Source organism: Cydia pomonella, chromosome 28 (assembly GCF_033807575.1).
Source record: "Cydia pomonella isolate Wapato2018A chromosome 28, ilCydPomo1, whole genome shotgun sequence".
Taxonomy (NCBI): Eukaryota; Metazoa; Arthropoda; class Insecta; order Lepidoptera; family Tortricidae; genus Cydia; species Cydia pomonella.
The window spans coordinates 1-19,344 of NC_084730.1; the positions used below are offsets into that span (position 1 = coordinate 1).

At 40.0% G+C, this 19,344-nt stretch overlaps 2 protein-coding genes across 2 annotated transcripts; one reads left to right on the forward strand and one right to left on the reverse strand.

The window, feature by feature from the left end:
* Positions 1-239: 239 nt before the first annotated feature.
* LOC133533141 (zinc finger protein 271-like) lies at positions 240-12,335 on the forward strand (the record flags this gene model as incomplete). Its single annotated transcript, XM_061872107.1, is given in 3 exon segments — positions 240-383; positions 1,915-2,031; positions 10,634-12,335. Coding segments are annotated over 3 exon segments (1,061 nt in total), but the record flags the coding sequence as incomplete, so codon positions are not given.
* Positions 12,336-13,161: 826 nt separating this feature from the next.
* Positions 13,162-18,452, reverse strand: LOC133533142 (zinc finger protein 483-like). The gene is made up of 3 exons (XM_061872108.1): positions 18,147-18,452; positions 16,577-16,816; positions 13,162-14,860 (listed from the first exon to the last, which is right to left on the reverse strand). The coding sequence occupies exons 1-3, from the start codon at positions 18,172-18,174 to the stop codon at positions 14,058-14,060; spliced, it is 1,071 nt and encodes a 356-aa protein (XP_061728092.1). The 5' UTR covers positions 18,175-18,452; the 3' UTR covers positions 13,162-14,057.
* Between the last annotated feature and the right edge of the window lie 892 nt (positions 18,453-19,344).

Sequence of the window (19,344 nt, forward strand, 5' to 3'; positions counted from 1 at the left end):
GCCGATGTTGCTATCTTCTATGGCCATCCAGCCAAAATGAAGGGGAGAGTCCAATTTTTCCATTTTTGCGGTTTCGGGCTTGGTCCCATAGTAAAAGTTGCTCAGTATGACCTATACAACACACGTGTACCCACCCCACTTTTAGTGGCTGGTGTAACACATTGTATTATAGGAAACTTCAACAGAAATTGCCTCTCACACATATAATGTTACATAATGTTAGACAAAAACATTGACAGGGCAAGTCACAGAGACCATATCATTGGAGACCAAGCCAAGCGTCCAGGTGGAGGTTGTCTACGTGAAGCAGGAGCCAGTATGGGACGACTCGGGTGAATCCGAGGGTGGAGTGCAGCCGCAGGAATTGGAGCTTATGGAGCAAGGTAAGTGTATACAACTTATAAACTGTATGAATATTCTTTTTATATTAATTTTTACATATTTTTGTTATGGGTGGGTTTGCGTATTGCATAATAATACATGTCCTAAACAATTAATTTATTTTCTTACTTACTAAAAGTTTGTTAATTGAGAGTGGTGGGGGAAACTTCATTTTTCACAGTTTTATACTTTAAAATGGAACTTGCTAGAAAACTCTTTAACTATTACATGTTTACATGGATTAATCAAAATAATTTAAAATGTAACATAATAAAAAATGCATAACATGTTGATGTCAACATTTAATTAAAAAGATACTTTGCTATTGGGTAGTTTGAATACTCGGTTTTTATTTCTTTAAAATGTTTTTTTTTTACAAGCTTTTATTTACTTTCACCTGACTGTTGTCTATTTGTAATCAAATCTTGCAAGTTAAATTTGACCCACTTCCCGGTTTCCGATGAAGCTGAAAATTTGCATACATATGTAAGTCGGGTGACAATGCAATATTATGGTACCATCGAGATGATCTGATGATGGAGACAGGAGGTGGCCATAGGAACTCTGTGATAAAACAACGTAACCTAATTGAGTTTGGGGTTTTTAGAATTGTCTCAATGAGTATTAGTTACTTGTGGAAAGAAAAGTACAGTCAGCAATAAAAGCTTGTACCAAAAATGAAACTTTGCCAAAAACTTATTAAAACATTTGTTTTGAACTTCAAGAACAAAATTAAAAGAGTTTTTTTTTTTAACTTAACTGAAAGAATTCAGTGAATAATTAATTAAATACGATAGAAGTATCCAACAAATGATATGTATTTTTTTATATTTAAGATTTTTTTTATCATTATGTGAATATTTGTCATCTTTTTACTCATTATGTTTTTTGTTTGATTTGATGTGACTGTGATATACATATTGTAATAATGTGTATATTATGGTTATTTATGTTATTTGTTTAAACTTGCGTAATATTAGCCAAAGTCAATTAAGGCTTGCGCAAACCGGTTTTATTTACAATAAGGCATAAATTTGAATGCTCTTAGTTCCTCTCGGAGCATCACGAAATTCACGAAGGACGACGGGGGTGAACTCTTGCACACTATTAACTAATCCCTTTTGATAGATGATTTTTGTTACTTAATTATGAATATTATCATTGACATGTGTATTTCCGCATATTCAGCAAAAGCTTTATGCTTTGATTTGTTTTTAATTTTAATCTATTCAACCGATTATATTTACATGTTACATACAGTTAATGTTATCCTATTTTATGTCAGTGTGCTGCGCGTAGGAAATCCTTCTCGATGATCTGCGCTGCGCTCCGCGTAGGAAATCCTCCTCGATGTGCTGCGCTCCGCGTAGGAAATCCTCCTCGATGTGCTGCGCTCCGCGTAGGAAATCCTTCTCGATGATCTGCGCTGCGCTCCGCGTAGGAAATCCTCCTCGATGTGCTGCGCTCCGCCAGTTTGCGCAAGCCTTTATGTACTATATTATGTTGCCTTATGCAAATGTTCTGTTGTAACAGTGTGCGTCAAGGTGGAGGCGGAGTTCGTGGACTCGGAGCCCGCGGGGGAAAGGGAGGGGGAGGGAGAGCGCGGGACGACAGGCGAGTGTGGGAGCGAGACCGAACTAGACACGAATGGTAAGTATTTCACGAATGCCTAATAAATTTTGTCATATGCCATATTCTGAGCTCTCTCTGTCATAAACAAAAACGTCACTGAAATGCCAAGGTCTCGGGCGCAAGTGAGCTGATGTAAACCGTACTTTAAAGTTTTATTATTATTATTTATGAATGCGCAGGCAGCTTATAGGTGATACGTGCACATCAATGTCATGCACTTATGTTTTGTCTATTTATAAAATGTTTGTCGAGTCTGTTTCTAAAAGAGGGTGCACTGATTACGGATTCGGGCAAACTGTTCGTAAGCTTGAAGGTTACTTTGACAGCGTCCGCCATAACACCTATAGTTGTCCATGGCGTTGTGGGCACGACTAATGACGACACCTTTAAGTGTTCTTGGCGTTCAAAGGGTTATTTATCGTTGTCTACACTCACCCTTACCTAGCTGCTGGACGAGAGAGGGGACGGACGCGCGGGAGGAGTACATATGACATTTTCATATCATTACGAATCCATCTACGGCACGATCAAGCGCTGCCTTGTACTTAACATTTAAACATATTTACCAAATTCTGTTATATATACAATTTTGTGGAAGCTGATTATTATCCACTGTGAACCGTCTAAATAATTGACGAGCCCCGAATTGTCGAAAAATCGTTGTATCGATGTAGTAGTGGTAGTGTAGTAGATTGTAGTGGCTCTGCCTACGAAACTGCGATATCGTGATGGTCAAGCGGCAAAATATACCTATAGATAGATAGATAAAAAATTTTATTGTTCTCACACTGATAAAAGAAACATTTAAAACAATTGAAATTGCATTACCGTTTAAAATGTTTTAAACAGTACCATATGAGCCTATCAGCTACAGTTCTATATATGATTGTTCGTTTATTTTTATGGTTTTTTCAATACTTAGAAATGTTAAAACAGTTAACAGTAATTTAAATTGTATTTACCTTATTTAATGCATGTCAATTATAAGATGTAACGTTTTGAAAAGATGTGTCCCGCCGAGTTTCTTGCCGGTCCATATTGGGATACTGTTGGCGACAAGCCCGCCGCCGCATCGAATTAACTCCACAGCAACAGCGATGACGTCTGCCGTCACGTCACCGGACCGGTTAGCCCGCGACGGGGACCGGGGCCGGTCCGCGGGGGGACAGTCAGAATCGAACTTACGGCTCGCGGAACGCACACATATCGCGTCGCGCCGAAAATCATTATAAATACCTCTGTAATTACCAGCAATTAAATTAGTGTATACAGTCCGCTATAGTTTTATTCAGCAGTCTAGATATCCTGGATTCGACATACTACACGAATTAGGCACTAGACGCAACATATGGTCCTAAACTCGCCGAAGAAGAGAAGCGACCCTGTTAATTACGAAGTTACGAAGATTTTTTTGGAAGTCGGCCGACCACGAGAGCGCAGTTCTTCATTCATCAGCATCACCATCCGTCCACCTTCAGTGTCTTCTGGCTAGCCGCTTATGCTAGAAAATAAAATCGTCAAGCAACGGCAAACCTAACGCACCAACGACGGACTTAGGTATCGCGAAGGACACCAAGCGAACTCCCCACGAGCCAAGAAGCAATCAATTACGGTCCCAGTGCACAAAATAATCTAAAGTGAAACCGAAGTGCAATAGGAACAGGAGCCCGCAATCTACTGGACAATAATCAGGAGAGCATAACTGTGAGGTCTTTCCAATTCCTATTACCTAATTAAACTCGGTTGTTTTAATTTAAACTCTTATTTCACAATCATAATAATCCCAAGATCATTTTCAAAATAACATTGCTTACGGGTACTTTAACCGTAGCGTAATTGTGTTGCTTAACTTTGCTTCGATCTCAATAACATTACAACATAAATAACATTTTTATTATTTCATTAATTGTCATTTCATAAATAAGTACCAATTTCGCATTAATCGTGATTAGAAATAAACAAAACCAATTATGTACAGTTAAATTTAGTTACATTCATAGATAATTTATACCTATAATATACATACAAATATATAAATAAACATAATAATTATACAATCTTAAAATCATATACATATTCAACGAAATCTTTTTGTTTACAATTACTAATTTTATTCGTAAATACACGTAATTACAGTAAAGTGTTAAATAACATACAGTAAACAATAAGATAACGTACATTACATTTGGATTTGGCCGTAAGTTAAATCAACATAACAGTAATACAATTTGATTACGAATCCATTTCATTATAAGATTATTATCATAGTTAACATTCATATTGCTAAATCATTGAACATTCCACAAAATATTCCGTACCTATTTTCATAGTCAATAGGTGATGGGTATACCTAAACAATAATTATTGTATGGTAAAAGTTAAGTGTCTGATCAAATTTTTTAGCAATAGCACAAGTTGTGTCGGACATTAAAAAAGTATCAGCGCCTGCAAAAATTGCACAGGCAAAAGTTACATTGTTATTTTTGCCTTGCTAATAAAATAACATCAGGGTTTTAAATTATCACCTTAAAATTAAATTGAAAATTATTGCTATTTATTTTTCGTCAGGGTTTTGCATAGTGCTTAGCGCTTATAATAATTAGCAGATTGCTTCATTTAATTCTTATAACTGCATAATGTCTGCCGAGGATAGATGCAAAGAATTAATAAAGAAGCGCGCTTCAATTAAAGCTAAGCTTACACAGTTTATGGCTTATTTTAATACTGCGAAAACTTGTGAACAACTCAGTGATTCGCAGTTAGTGGAATTAGACATGCGTATTAAAAAACTTGATGATTCGTACGACTCTTTTGATTCTTACCAGAGCGAATTGGAGATGCTAGCTGAGGATCCTACCGAGCAATATACTGCACGCGAGCTGTTCGAGCGGTCTTACTACAAAGAGATTGCCGCCGCTCGGGAGCTGGTGGACAGGCACCGCAGCCAACGCGCCAAGGAGGTTCAATCCGAGGTAGGCTCCAATGAATGCCCAACAGTGGTGTCTTATAAGCACAACAATGTAAGGTTGCCAAAAATTAATTTACCGCACTTCAGCGGTGGTTATCAGAATTGGCTGGAGTTTAAAGACATTTATGTTTCCTTAATTCATTCTGAGACAAGTATCGACAACATTAACAAGTTTCACTACCTACGCGCCTCTCTTCATGGAAGCGCGGCCTTGGTGATTAGAAGCTTGGACTTTAAGGGGGATAACTACGATGCCGCTTGGAAACTCCTTTGTGAACGATACGACAACAAACAGTTGCTTGTCAACAATCATGTCCAGGCACTTTTCAATATTGAACAGGTGCATAAAGAGTCAAGTGTAGCCTTGCGACAGATTGTTGACAACACTAAAAAGAATTTAAATGCCTTAGCAACTTTAGACCAGCCCGTAGAGCATTGGGATACATTAATAATCCACATCATGGCAGCCAAATTAGACGGAGTTACAAGTAGGGAATGGGAGGAACATAGGAATCAGTTGACAAACCCACCGGCACTTAGCGATTTCATAACGTTTCTTACCAATAGGTGCAATCTTTTGGAAACTTTAGAAGAAGCCAAGCACAACAGGGTTAGGACGGACACGTCTGTCAACAATAAACCAAAAAGCCTTCTGGCTTCAGCAAGTAACGTTAATAAGCCTAAAACATATAACGTAACTTGCCCTTTATGTAATAAAGCTCATTACGTCTTCAATTGTGAAAGTTTCAGGGCTTTGCCAGTAGAACAACGCGTACTCAAGGCAAAGGAATTTAACGTGTGCTTAAATTGCTTACGTCCCGGTCATAACGAGAGTAAGTGCAAACTTAGCCACTGCAAGTACTGCAAGACCAAGCATAACACACTTCTTCACGTTCATACGGAACCTAAGACCGCGTCAGAACACATAGCTTTTTCCGCGAATGCTCACAATGTTAACGTGGCCGAGCATGTTTTGCTTTCAACAGCCTTAGTCAAAGTGCGCGATGGTCAAGGGAAATTGCAGTGTTAGGGTCTTATTAGATAATGGCAGTACATCTAATTACATAACTCGGGACTTATCTGAGAGGCTGAACCTGCCAATTAAAAATGTCAAAACTACAGTGTCCATGCTTGAAAAGCATGAATCAAATATCACCCAATCGTGCTCTCTTAAATTGGAGTCTTATGATGGGGCTTATAGCACTGACATAGAGTGCAACGTATTGTCCGACATTACGTCACCAATACCTCACACATACATTGACGCAACGGACGTACCCATACCTTCGGGAATTTGTCTTGCCGATCCTTCATACACCGAACCCGCTGATATTGAGATTCTTCTTGGGGCTAAAATATTTTGGAGCGTTCTCGGCACCAATCGCATTATCTTAGGCAAAAATGATCCCTTCCTCGTTGAGACAAAGCTAGGTTGGCTCTTAGTAGGCGCCATAAATCAACCTACCTCTGTCAAACCAGTTTGCTTGTTCCTGACTGACAAACAAACGGACACGACTCTTACAAAATTTTGGGAACTTGATACCATATCCCCGAAACATGACTTCACACCGGACGAAAACGCGTGTGAAGAACTCTTTAACAAAACTACTAAGAGAGATAAAGACGGACGTTTTGTGGTGACTGTTCCTCTGAAGGAATCTCCCGATACCTTAGGAGACTCCTACGGGATGGCCAAGCGAAGGTTTTTATCGCTCGAACGCAGGTTAGATAGGGACTCCTCATTAAAGGAGCGCTATGTAAAATTCATGGAGGAATACGAGGTTTTGGGTCACATGAGTGAAACTTTGCCTTACAGTTCATTACCGTCATATTATTTGCCTCACCACGCCGTGTTAAGAGAGTCTAGCACGACTACCAAGCTTCGTGTCGTGTTTGATGCTTCAGCTGCCACTATATCAGGAAAATCATTTAACGACATCCAGTTAACAGGACCCAGGGTTCAGGACGACTTATTTTCCATCTTACTGCGGTTTCGTCAACATAAATATGTGGTGTCAGCTGACATCGAGAAAATGTATCGGCAAATTCTTGTGGACGATGAACAACGTCAACTTCAGTTGATCTTATGGAGGGCAGACCCTTCTAAGCCGCTTAAAATCTATTCTCTTAATACCGTGACTTATGGGACGTCATCAGCGCCGTTTCTGAGCACGCGGTGCCTCTTACAGCTATCACAGGAGTCCAGTGACAAGGGAACACAGGAAGCGATCGCCAGGGACTTTTATGTAGACGACTTCCTATCTGGCTCTCATTCAATAGATGATACTGTGGCCTGCCCAATTTCACTTGCGTAAATGGCAGTCTAATAATGAAGAGATTCTTAAAGCCGTCGGTGAGAACCCATGTCTGAAAGAATGTGTGGATCTGAGCGAGAACGAGCTGTCTAAAACATTGGGTCTTAATTGGAGATGCGCTCAAGACAGTCTTACGTTTCGCATAGACATCTCGTTACCAAAAGTAGTCACAAAAAGGCACATTCTTTCAGTCATAGCCCAAATCTTTGACCCTCTAGGATTAGTAACGCCTTGTATAGTGCAAGCGAAAATACTAATGCAGAAACTTTGGGTAAACCAGTGTTCTTGGGATGATCCGCTTACAGGAGACATACTTACATCCTGGGAAGACTTTGTGAAATCTCTGCCTTATCTTAATAAAGTCCAGATACCTCGCTGGGTCTTGTGCAATACACCTACGGTTGTTGATTTCCACGTCTTCACTGATGCGTCGGAGAAAGCATACGGAGCTTGCCTGTACGTCCGCTCCGTGGCCGGGGATGACTCAGTGAGTGTTCGCCTACTGGCATCAAAAAGCAAAGTCGCGCCTATTAAGGCCACAACTATTCCTTCTTGAGCTCTGCGGGGCCTTATTAGGCGCAAGATTATGCACAAAGGTTCTTGAGTCACTTACCCGGAAACCGGACCATTGCGTATTTTGGTGTGACTCTATGATAGTCATGGGTTGGTTATCATCATCTCCTTGTTCATTGCGTCCTTTTGTAAAAAACCGGATATCAGAGATCCAGGAAAGTTCCAAAGCCGCTTGTTGGCGCTACGTGCCTTCAAAGGAGAATCCTGCAGATCTAGTATCTCGAGGTTTAAGTGCCGACCTTATAATGAACTCTTCCTTGTGGTGGTCTGGACCATCCTTCTTGAAGCAGGACATGGCCTACTGGCCGACCGCCCCAAGGTCTGGTAATCAGTCTTCACTGCCAGAGATGTTACCGGCAAAATCATTAGTCGCATGTCCCGCTTTTGATAATTCTTGTAAGCCAATAGAACATTTAATTAAAAACAAATCATCTTATTCAAAATTACAACGGATAATAGCGTATATACTTAGATTCATCCACAATTGTAAAAAAGAAAATAGTAAGAAAACCGGTGGTCTTACATTAGTTGAGCTAGAATCGGCTTCAGTTCTACTTCTTCGTAGGTCCCAACAAGACTCTTTTCCTAACGAGTACGAACTTCTTAAAACAGGGAAACCATTGCCAAAGAAAAGCCGGCTTAGTTCGCTGTCACCATTTTTTGATTCAGGGCTTATTAGAGTCGGGGGTCGACTCGTCAACTCATTCTATGACTATGGCACAAAGCATCCTATAGTCCTCTGTAGTAAGCATCATCTCGCAAGGCTGCTTTTTAAAATGTTCCACTTACGTCTACTTCACGCGCCTCCTCAATTACTTCTAGCGACTATAAAACTTAACTACTGGCCGCTCGGAGGAAGAAACTTGGCAAAACAGGTTGTCCATACTTGTCTCAAATGTGTTCGGTTGAAAGGTGAAACAGTGCAACCAGTAATGGGTAACTTGCCGAAAGAAAGGTTGCACCTTGAATATCCGTTCCTCGAAACAGGAACCGATTACGCCGGTCCAATTCTTATAGCTGACCGCAAAGGTAGGGGGTGTAGGCTCATCAAGGCCTACATTTGCATATTTGTGTGTTTAGCATCCAAGGCACTTCATTTGGAGCTTGTTTCGGATTTAACCAAGGAGGCTTTTATGGCAGCTCTTAACCGATTTATTGGTCGTCGTGGCAAACCAAAGGTAATATTCTCAGATAATGGCACGACCTTTGTTGGTAGCTTCAATGAGCTCTCAAATCTCTTAAAACAAGACTTTGCGGCAGACATGGCCGACGCGCAAATCAATTTCTCTTTCATCCCAGCATACACACCTCACTTCGGAGGAATCTGGGAGTCTGCGGTGAAGTCGGTAAAGTACCACCTGCGACGAACCCTAGGTCTTACACACCTCACCTATGAGATATTGGCTACGTGTTTAGTAAAGATCGAAGCGATTTTAAACTCACGTCCTCTTACGCCACTTTCTAATGATCCATCTGATCTAACTTTTTGAGTCCAGCTCATTTCTTGATTGGAAGGCCTCTCACGTCTTTGCCTTACCCTCAGCTCACTGATCAAAAGATTACCTCACTCCAAAGGTACCAGCGCATCGAGTTTCTGAAACAGCACTTCTGGAACAGGTTCTCCAACGAGTACGTTACTGGCCTGCAACCAAATAGAGCTCAAGGGGCTACCTCGACGTCGGAACCATGGTGGTAATCAAGGACAAGAACTTACCGCCGCTTATGTGGCTCCTCGGCCGCATCGTTCAAGTGCTGCCTGGCAGAGATGGCGTCGCAAGAGTAGCCGACATAAGGACGAAAAAGGGAGTCATTCGTCGGGCCTTCAATACAATTTGTCCTCTACCCATACAAGATCTTGAAGACCCAAGCTCTTCAACGCCGGGAGTATATGTTGGCGACAAGCCCGCCGCCGCATCGAATTAACTCCACAGCAACAGCGATGACGTCTGCCGTCACGTCACCGGACCGGTTAGCCCACGACGGGGACCGGGGCCGGTCCGCGGGGGGACAGTCAGAATCGAACTTACGGCTCGCGGAACGCACACATATCGCGTCGCGCCGAAAATCATTATAAATACCTCTGTAATTACCAGCAATTAAATTAGTGTATACAGTCCGCTATAGTTTTATTCAGCAGTCTAGATATCCTGGATTCGACATACTACACGAATTAGGCACTAGACGCAACAGATACCCTCCTCCAATTGAGGGGGGATTTAAATCTTCTCGGGTCAGAGGTGTAGGGTTAGAGCCGACGTAGCTTTATTTGACGATCATAAGCGCATTGTAATATGCCTACTTGAATAATAAACTATCGTTATCTTAACGTTACTGTATTGTATTTTACAGTTTTTAAACATTTGTTGATATTGTATAAAGCAGTTAATCTTAATGTAAATCACTTTAATGTGTGCTCGATAATACACATTTTCTTCAGTGCATCATTACATGGCTCTAATGGCCGACATAATAATTGGAACAAACATGCATTGTCTTAAAGTTCTAACGAATACAACAATAACCAAGTATGAAAATGGTTCTAGCCATGTGATGGTGCGAAGAATAGGCACTGGCTCAGCATAAAGCTGCGGAGATAATATATCGGAACACATTCTTATTGCTATTGCAACAAATGTGTGTTACGGTATCCTTGTCATTAGCATAGGATTTTCCGGTGTACGCTGATTTGTACGTACATCTATGTACTCGCACAACTGTGTACGCTGATCTGTACGTACATATTATGTGCTGTGTCTTGTTCCAGAGAGCGGCGTCTTTCGGCGGACCCGCGCGGGACTCAAAGCAGTCCGGACTCACGTGTGCCACATATGCAGACAAGAGTTTAAGAAAATGAACAAATTCAAGGAACACATGAAAACACACAAGAGTGAGAAACCTTTGCCCTGCGATCAGTGCGACAAGCGGTTCAACTGCTTGAATACTTTGAAGGTTCATCAGCGATCTCACCGGCCGCACTCCTGCGGAATGTGTTACAAGACGTTTGCACTTCTCAAAGACTTGCAGTACCATGAAAGAACTCATAAAGGGGAGAAACCTTACTGCTGTTCCACATGTAAGAAAGAGTTCGCTTATCCGTCCCATTTAAAACACCATGCGAAAATACATAGCAATGAGAAACCGTTCGCGTGCAAAATCTGTAACGCTGCGTTTTTGAAACTGAACAATTTGAAAAGACATGAATTCATACATACGGGAGAGAAACCATTTGTGTGCGACGTGTGCAAAAAGGAATTTGCATTTTTGGTTGCCTTAAAAGTGCATATTGGAATACACAAAAATGAGAAACCATACTCTTGCGATATATGTAGAAAGAAATTTACACAAAAGAGCTATTTACTGACACATGAGCGAATACATTCGGATGAGAAGCCTTTCGTGTGTGAAGTGTGTACGAAAGCGTTTAGGGGCTCGAGTGCATTGAGGAGACATGAGCGGATACACACGGGGGAAAAACGCTACTCGTGCAAAGTCTGCATGTACGAGTTCACAGATTTGAGTAATCTGAAGAGACATGAACGACTCCGGGTTTGCCTGAAGTCATAACACGTGAATCTATGTTTAAAAAATAATACCATACATTGCAGTAATTAATTATCATTCATCACTAATTGTTGAGTTTTGTGGTGCTATTAGGACTATACTTAAGAATACCACTGTATCTTATTAATTAAATGAATAAGTAAATAATGCCAGGACCGTATAGCATGTGGATTTACAAGATCTCAGAATTCCTAGACTGTGGTTGTTAGAAAAGAAATTATAGTAAGGAGCATGACACACCGCATCCAATTCGCACGGCGCTCCGATGTTTGAGCGAGACAACACTATGCGCGTATTATAGTGACATCCCGCTCGCACGGATGGCATATAGAGAGACTGTCATGCAGGCGGGACTACTGTTACTGTACATGGAACATTCCTTTAATGTCTTGTTTTGTATTTTACATTAGGCACTTGAAATAACATTTTAGTCTTAATTTTAATGTATCTATTTGCTAGAATATACAATACACCGATACATACAACCACTAGTCACTATTATGTCAACTGAAATATCGTTACCCTAGTTCACAACCGTATTATGACGGAGAAAAAAGTGTTGTAATAACGTAATTACTTAGTACCTATTACAACAAAAAAATTCAAGTAATTAGCATGTTTGTGAACTAGAGTATCGGTGTGATGACTATAAAAACCTTGTTATTTTTTGTTGTTGTTTACAAAGGCATTATTAGGACCATAAGTATTTAAATAACACATTAAAATAACAACTTGTAAACATAAAGTAAAAAAATCAAAAATGGTTTTGAAAAATCGATTTTTCTTTGCTTTAGTCTAGGGACACGAAATCAGTGTTCTAAAAGTTGATTCAGCCACCGTTAATCTCTTGTGCAAAACGATTAAAAAATGTACTATATGAAAATTAAATTAAACTAAGTTGTGTACTTGTTATTTTATTTTTTTCATTACAAAATACCTATATCAATTAGAGTTAGATTCCAGAAATCTGTGTCTAAAGGTCTTCTGCTCGCACGACCTAAAACTGGCCACCAAAATTTCAATGTACATGGCGATCCTGCTGTCATCACTCACCACATTCGTACCTTTAGACCGGTGCCACTTCAAATGCTTACGTAAGATCATGAACATCAGATGACCCGATCGAGTACGAAATACCGAAGTTCTGCAACGAGTCAAGGTCGTTGAAATAGAGGCTTATCTAATGCGTCAGCAGCTTCGGTGGTGCGGTCACGTATCGCGTCTGGCGGCACAAAGAGTGGCGAAGAACATCTTTTATTCTGAATTCCGAGGGTAAGGAGGCGGCCAACTCCTCCGATACAAAGATATTCAGAAGATGCACATGAAAAGATGCAACATCGAGCCCTCTCAGTGGGAAGAATTGGCAGCGTCCTGAGTGGCGCAGGCTGGTGCAGGACAAAGTGCACGCTTTGGAAGAGAGATGTAAATTTGACCTCGACGCGAAACGCGACGAGCTGAAAACACGCCAGCCTGCGTCCATTCACCACCACTACGCAGCTGGTGTCCTCACGTGCCCTCAATGTGCACGTAATGTGGGGTTCACCTCGGAGATCGGCTACGGCAGCCATCTTCGCGCGCATGAGCGCCGAGCTAGCTAGGAGTCGAAGTCGGCCGGAAGGATCATCATCAATGTAGATGTCTAGATTGTCTAGGTTTAATATGTAATTTCACAGTGCTTTAGTTTTAACTGTTATGTTGTGTTAATTAATATGAATAAATAAAATAAATATAGCATATTGACAATTTATTTTGACATACACATTCTAAGGATGATTGCTGATATGTGTTTTGTCCCATAATGTTAAACTGATTAAATCAGCTAAGACTAATATAACTTTTAACTGTTAACGCGCTTTTTAAGTCTTATTACAAGTAATAAATATACTCTGGTACACCCACTCTGTCAGTGGAAATTGGCCTGAAATTCAAATTTTCTTTGGGAAGACTACATTCGTCCCTACTTTTTTTAATTTGCCGCCTTGTTCTTCTGACAAAGTGCCCGTGACAGATTTTAACAAAATATGAGATCATTGATAACTTAAAAATTAATAAATGAATCAAATTTAAAAATCACGTTGATGATAGGCTATTCACGAGTTTCATGACAGCCTTCACTCTTCAACCCCACGATCAAGCTGGCTACGGTGAAAACGTCTTAAAGACGGCCGAGTTTAGGATTTGTTCGAATCTCGTCTCATACAACAAATGCCGTTTACACCGTTTTGCACAGTATGAAATGTATGAATGTCTACGTCTCCAATTCTACCTAAAATGCTCAAAGGTTAACTGAAAGAGATCTCTGAAAGGGATAAGGTCGCATTTGTACTTGTGTGTCTTTTCCTGTTTTGTGTTTCTTTTTTACAATAAAGTGTTTTACTACTACAATAATATTACGTAAAATCATGCAAAACTTTACATTGTTTGTGATTCACCATTAAAAATAATTTAAACCAAACCTAGTTATGAATATTGAAAGACCTGTATTTATATGTTTTTTATCAGTAAACATCTTTGTGACAGAACTTGTGGACCGACTATGTATAGGGCTCTTCAAAGCTGGACTAGGAGAACTAGCTTCGTCGTTGGCAGACTTTAGCTATTCATGCGGGACGATTTTAAGATGAGATTTATTCGTGACGATCACACGATATGTTAGAACAAGTACAGATCTGCTGTTGCAAAATCGTTTCATTCGTATCTTGCCTGTGGATTCGTTCATGTAGTTTTAAATTCATCGATTGTGTGAATCTTTTGTCACACTGTTTACATGCGTATGGTTTCTCCCCTCTATGTGATCGCTCGTGTAACTTTAAATTAGCCAACTTTATAAAGCTCTTCGGACATATCTTGCACTCGTAAGGCTTTTCCCCAGTATGCGTTCGTTCGTGAAGTACCAACGTGCTTCTTTGTGCAAATTGCTTTCCACAAGTTCCGCACGAGTGTGGCCTCTCTCCCGTGTGAATCCGCTCATGTACATGCAAAGAACTCGAATTCGTAAACTTTTTTTCACACACACTGCACTCGTACGGTCTTTCTCCAGTGTGTATTCGTAGATGATGATTTAAATTCCGTGAATTCGCGAACTTATTATGGCAGATGGTGCAGGTGTATGGTTTTTCTCCTGTGTGGACTCTTGAATGTCTGTTCAAATGGTATGCATTTGAAAACACTTTTTGGCACGTATCGCAGATGTAAGCTTTGACTACTAGTTTCCCACTGGACCCTTTTGTCTTGCTCCCACTCTCGCCTGCAGTCTCCTCTGCCTCCGCAGGCTCCGGCTCCACCTCGACGGTTTCTGTTGACGTCAAGCTGTTATTAACCTGTGGTTCTCGCGCGGTCTCACTCCCACATGGTGCCGTCTCGCTCTCCGTCTCGACTGCTGTCCCCCCCGCCCCCGCGGGGGCCTGCTTCACGTCCACCTCGACGGGGACTGTCGACAAAAGAAACGATTATTATAGCTACAACCAAAACCTTGGTAATGTCATAATCATAATATACCAACCAAGGTTAACGAGCCAGAATAATCACACAAAAAACTCTCACAGCAGTGCACATCACAATAGTGGCACAGTTTGTTAAAATAAATGTTTCGTTATTCCCACTAGTTACCACCAACATTATTTTACCACCGGTTTATACCACCAACATTATTTTAGTATCTAATACCTATAAAAATACCTAGATAAATATTGAGCTGACAGTTTTATGAACTAATACTACAGATATTAAGTTTGGATGTATGAAGTATCCACGGTCAGAGAAAAATAAAAATATAAAGATTTGGAGGTGGAAAGTCTCTCCAAGTGTCAATTAAATAAGATACGATTAACCACGTAGGTACAGTACGATGAATTTTATCGATTAGTCACCCCCATACCTATGTTTTTTTCAAGCTTTTTTAAATTACACCCCTTCAAAGGTTTATGGCGCCAAACACGACTGCACTTGGTTAATTTACCATTATCGGTCCAAATATCGGCACACATTAAAAAAATATATATTTATTTAAATAAATTTTTAATTGAAGCTGGGCAATTTATTTAAATACATTTCAACTGAAGCTGGGCACCAACGGTAAAGTTATATTTTTACGATATTTGCTAACCCTGATTTTCGAGGAATTTCAATATTAATAACGGGGTTTACTAATGTTGATGATCAAGACCACATGTCTGAGAAGCGTGAAAGAAGTAGCGTTGCCTGACTAGCCTGAGACATTTTGCGATATGAGTAAATAATACAGTATGAGCAAAAATGGGTTATTCCCATTAGTTACCACCGAATTGTTACCATTGGTAACTGATGGGATTTTTTTTCCCACCTTCTACAAGTGGTAACTAGTGTAACTACTGGGAAAAAATCCCAGTAGTTACCACCAAACCGAACCAAGCTGAGTTGATTGTAACTACTGGGATTTTTTTGCCAGTAGTTTTTTTAAAGTTCAAAATTAATAAAAACTGTATAAATAGTATAGTATAAATATAGAGTACTTTGATTAATAAGTACTACTAATACTTATTAATTACTACTAATCAAAATATATTAGTATTATTTTTTATCCCTTTTAAGGCACTTTACTAAAACACTAATCGACTTAAAATTATTTATTTAAAGTACAACTACAAGTACACTATGTTGTTTTTATTAGTATAGAACTCTAACACAATTTAAATGGAAACTACTGGGAAAAAAATCCTAATAGTTACCTGCAATTCATTTAGGTTCGGTTTAGTGGTAAATGTTGGGATTTTTTTAAAACAGTATATAATTTAATATTAACGTAAGGAAACCGGAATACGGCCAATACTTCGTTTTATTTTCCCATTAGAAAAAAGGTAAGCGAACTTGACGTGGCTTTTTATTTAAAATACTTTTGAAAAATAGTTGTCACCGGCAAATATGTAACAATTATAAATAGGCGGGTCCAAACAGAGCAAGCATACGCGCGAGGAAATTGCCTCTCTCGCTCTGTGTGGACCCACCGAACCATATACATTCTTTTGCTTTCATGAAGCCAAGATTGTTTACCTTTGCTAAAAAAACGAAGTATAGTTTCCCTTCTGCATTGTAAGGTCAGATGGCAGGTGCCAGGGTAAAAAGCCGAGACACTAGAAAATGATGAATAAAATTAAAATAAAACACTTACCGCAGTATGTGTATACCGTCTTAGGCCGCTGCATGGTCTCCGGTCCCAGCACAAACTCTTCTTTAACCTCATGATCGGAGTACAGCTTGGCAAGCATGTCTGCCTCACATGAAGGCTCCTCCTTTATACGCTCCAATGCCAGCACCTCTTCATTAACCACATGTTTAGAGTGCAGATTGGCAGGCACGTATGCCTCGCTCACTGCACTATCCGACCATGGGGGCTCTTCTTTAACAACCACTGTAAGACAATGGGTTGACATTGCTATTTAGTAGTGTTAGAAAAATTATGCATGTGCTAACAAACTCCCACGCACCGAAAGAGAATGAGACAAGCTTATGTTTAACATGGGTTTCAAGGTATGAGAGGTGAAGAAACTTTTTTGCCAACAAGTGGCGTTTGAGGGCTGTAAAACATTAAAAATCTAAATTAATGCTTTTAAGAATTGACTGTTAAAAACCATCACTTAAAAGTTCATTCTACAAGTTAACATGAGGAAACCACTCAAAATTGGCAGTCTAGAGTACTGATTCACACAGTAAAAAGTGCCTATGCAAATTCTAGGGATTATTTGCCAAGCGGACCTCAGTCTTCCATGAGCCATGTCAAAAATGCCGGGTCAAAGCAAGGAACATGATGACTAGTTCTTGTTGTTGAATATTGTTATTCAAAGAAAATAGAGTGAGTTCAACTTTTGTGCACACAGTATATTGTATCGCATAGTATTTTTGATTATAATCTTTGTAGTCATAGATAAATAAGAAGTAATAGAGTGCTCACTCCATACATCAGTTTTGGTACCAAAATGCTTATTATATTCGCAGTCGACATCTAGCATCAAGTAGCGTACTCTCAATACTGCTACTCGACAACAGATATCGCAGCCAACAAAAAGTCTAATGTCTAATGCTCAACGATTTTCAGGTAATATTATACCAGAGTAAGTGTAGGAGTTGAAAATAGAGTTCCGGTTACTCTGGTTATAATATTAGCGGAAAATCGTTGGGCATTAGACTTTTTGTTTGCCACAATATCTATTGTTGAGTAGCAGTACTGAGAGTTCTGCTACTCGATGCTAGATGTCGACTGCGTATATAATAATCATTTTGGTACCTAAACTGATGTATGGACTGAGCACTCTATTACTTCTTATTTCTCTATGTTGTAGTTTGTTTGTGGATCCTCAATAACTTTGACAGGAGCTGGACAACTTCTAAAAGTGCATAATGGTTGGCATTGTGGATGGAGCTGGGCTTGTGGACATCCACCGACCCGCTGGGTGGACATTGTACAGGAGGCATGCCAGGGATCTACACAGGCGCCTAATAGGAAGCTGAAAATCATGCAAAATGGAGAGCCTTGCTGCACAAAATAACGATCTTATGTGGTCGCGACCCTCAGTCATGAGGAAACGAGGAAGAAGAATAAAAAACTTCTTAAAATGAGAGCGTAACTTCGGATATACTGTGGCGGCTTCGTGCGACTGTTAAAAATATTGATTGAGCACTTGAGCAGTGGTAAGGAAAATCTATCCATAAGCGTCCTCTTAAACACGCACTATAATAACTACCTGATTTAGATGGTGCTGTCGGTCCCATGTTGTCATGCACTAACTTGATACTTTCAGCCTCTTGAACTGAAGTCAGCCCTTGTGTTTTTTTAAGAGTCGACTGATCAGTACTTTATGATAACTTGCGTTTTCTCTTTGTATGACAATCAGAACTTGAAGGAGCTGTAATTGCTTTCAATATAACATGTTTTTACAGATCCCATTGTTTTGTTATCAATTTTGTTCTAATTGAAATAATATTATTTTATTATTGCAAAATGAAAGGTAACGCCACACCATAGCGATGCGCGGCCATGCGCGGCGCGATGCGCGCATCCCGCAACGTATGTCAGCATTGTCAGCTGTCAATGTCAACGTCAAACTAATTCGTGACACTTGACAGTAACAGAATACCGCACCGTACAGCCTCCCGTAGGCCCCCACCGCGAAAACCGAAATTCGCAAATTGCAGGGGATCTTTCTCTATTACTCTCACTAAGACGTAATTAGAGTAACAGAGAAAAATGCCCACAATTTGTTGGCTTCGACGCCTTCGACAATAGGGTTGTTTCCATCTACAAATCTTAGGGCAGAATTGTATCCCAATAAATTCTTTTAGATTATAAGAACATGTTAAACTACTTTTAGGGGACCTGTAATGACCATATTTTTGTAAATATTGAATTTAAAATATCTTTTGGTACACGTCACGTGACCAAACTCGAAATGACATTGAAGATTCTGATGACGTCACAACTCTCGGATTGACACTGTTGACAGTTAGGCGATAAACAACAAATGGCATATGTCAGTTGACAGTTCGTATCTTCTATGTGTGTATTTAGTTATGTGTCAAACCGTAAACTGTGACGTCACACAATTTTCGAAGAGCGTTTTGGGCGCGAAAGCATCTGTCAAAATATATTTTGTTAATTTAACATATTTAAAGCCGTTTTTAGTATAAAAGTTGAATTTTAGGGCGACTTTTAGTTAATATAGAACGTAATACAAGCATTTCAAAAAATTGGAAACGACCCTATTGACGAACTTCAGTTTTCGTGGATAATCGAAGTTCGTCAATTGTGGGCATTTTCCTGTCAGTCTAATTATGTCTCAGCGAGAGTAAAAGATAAAGATCTCCGTAGTTTGCGAATTTCGGTTTTGGCGGTAGGCCCCCTGGCGTGGGCTTCCACACGATCGCACCGAACCGTCAAAACGG

What these genes read in the sequence shown, in the direction of transcription:
- LOC133533142 (XM_061872108.1), bottom strand. Translation starts at nt 18,174, where the DNA reads ATGGGACCGACAGCACCATCTAAATCAG. An exon ending in GACAGCACCATCTAAATCAG is followed by an intron (nt 16,817 to 18,146) that starts GTAGTTATTATA and finishes ATTGTCTTACAG; the next exon opens with TGGTTGTTAAAGAAGAGCCC. An exon ending in GACGGTATACACATACTGCG is followed by an intron (nt 14,861 to 16,576) that starts GTAAGTGTTTTA and finishes TTTTGTCGACAG; the next exon opens with TCCCCGTCGAGGTGGACGTG.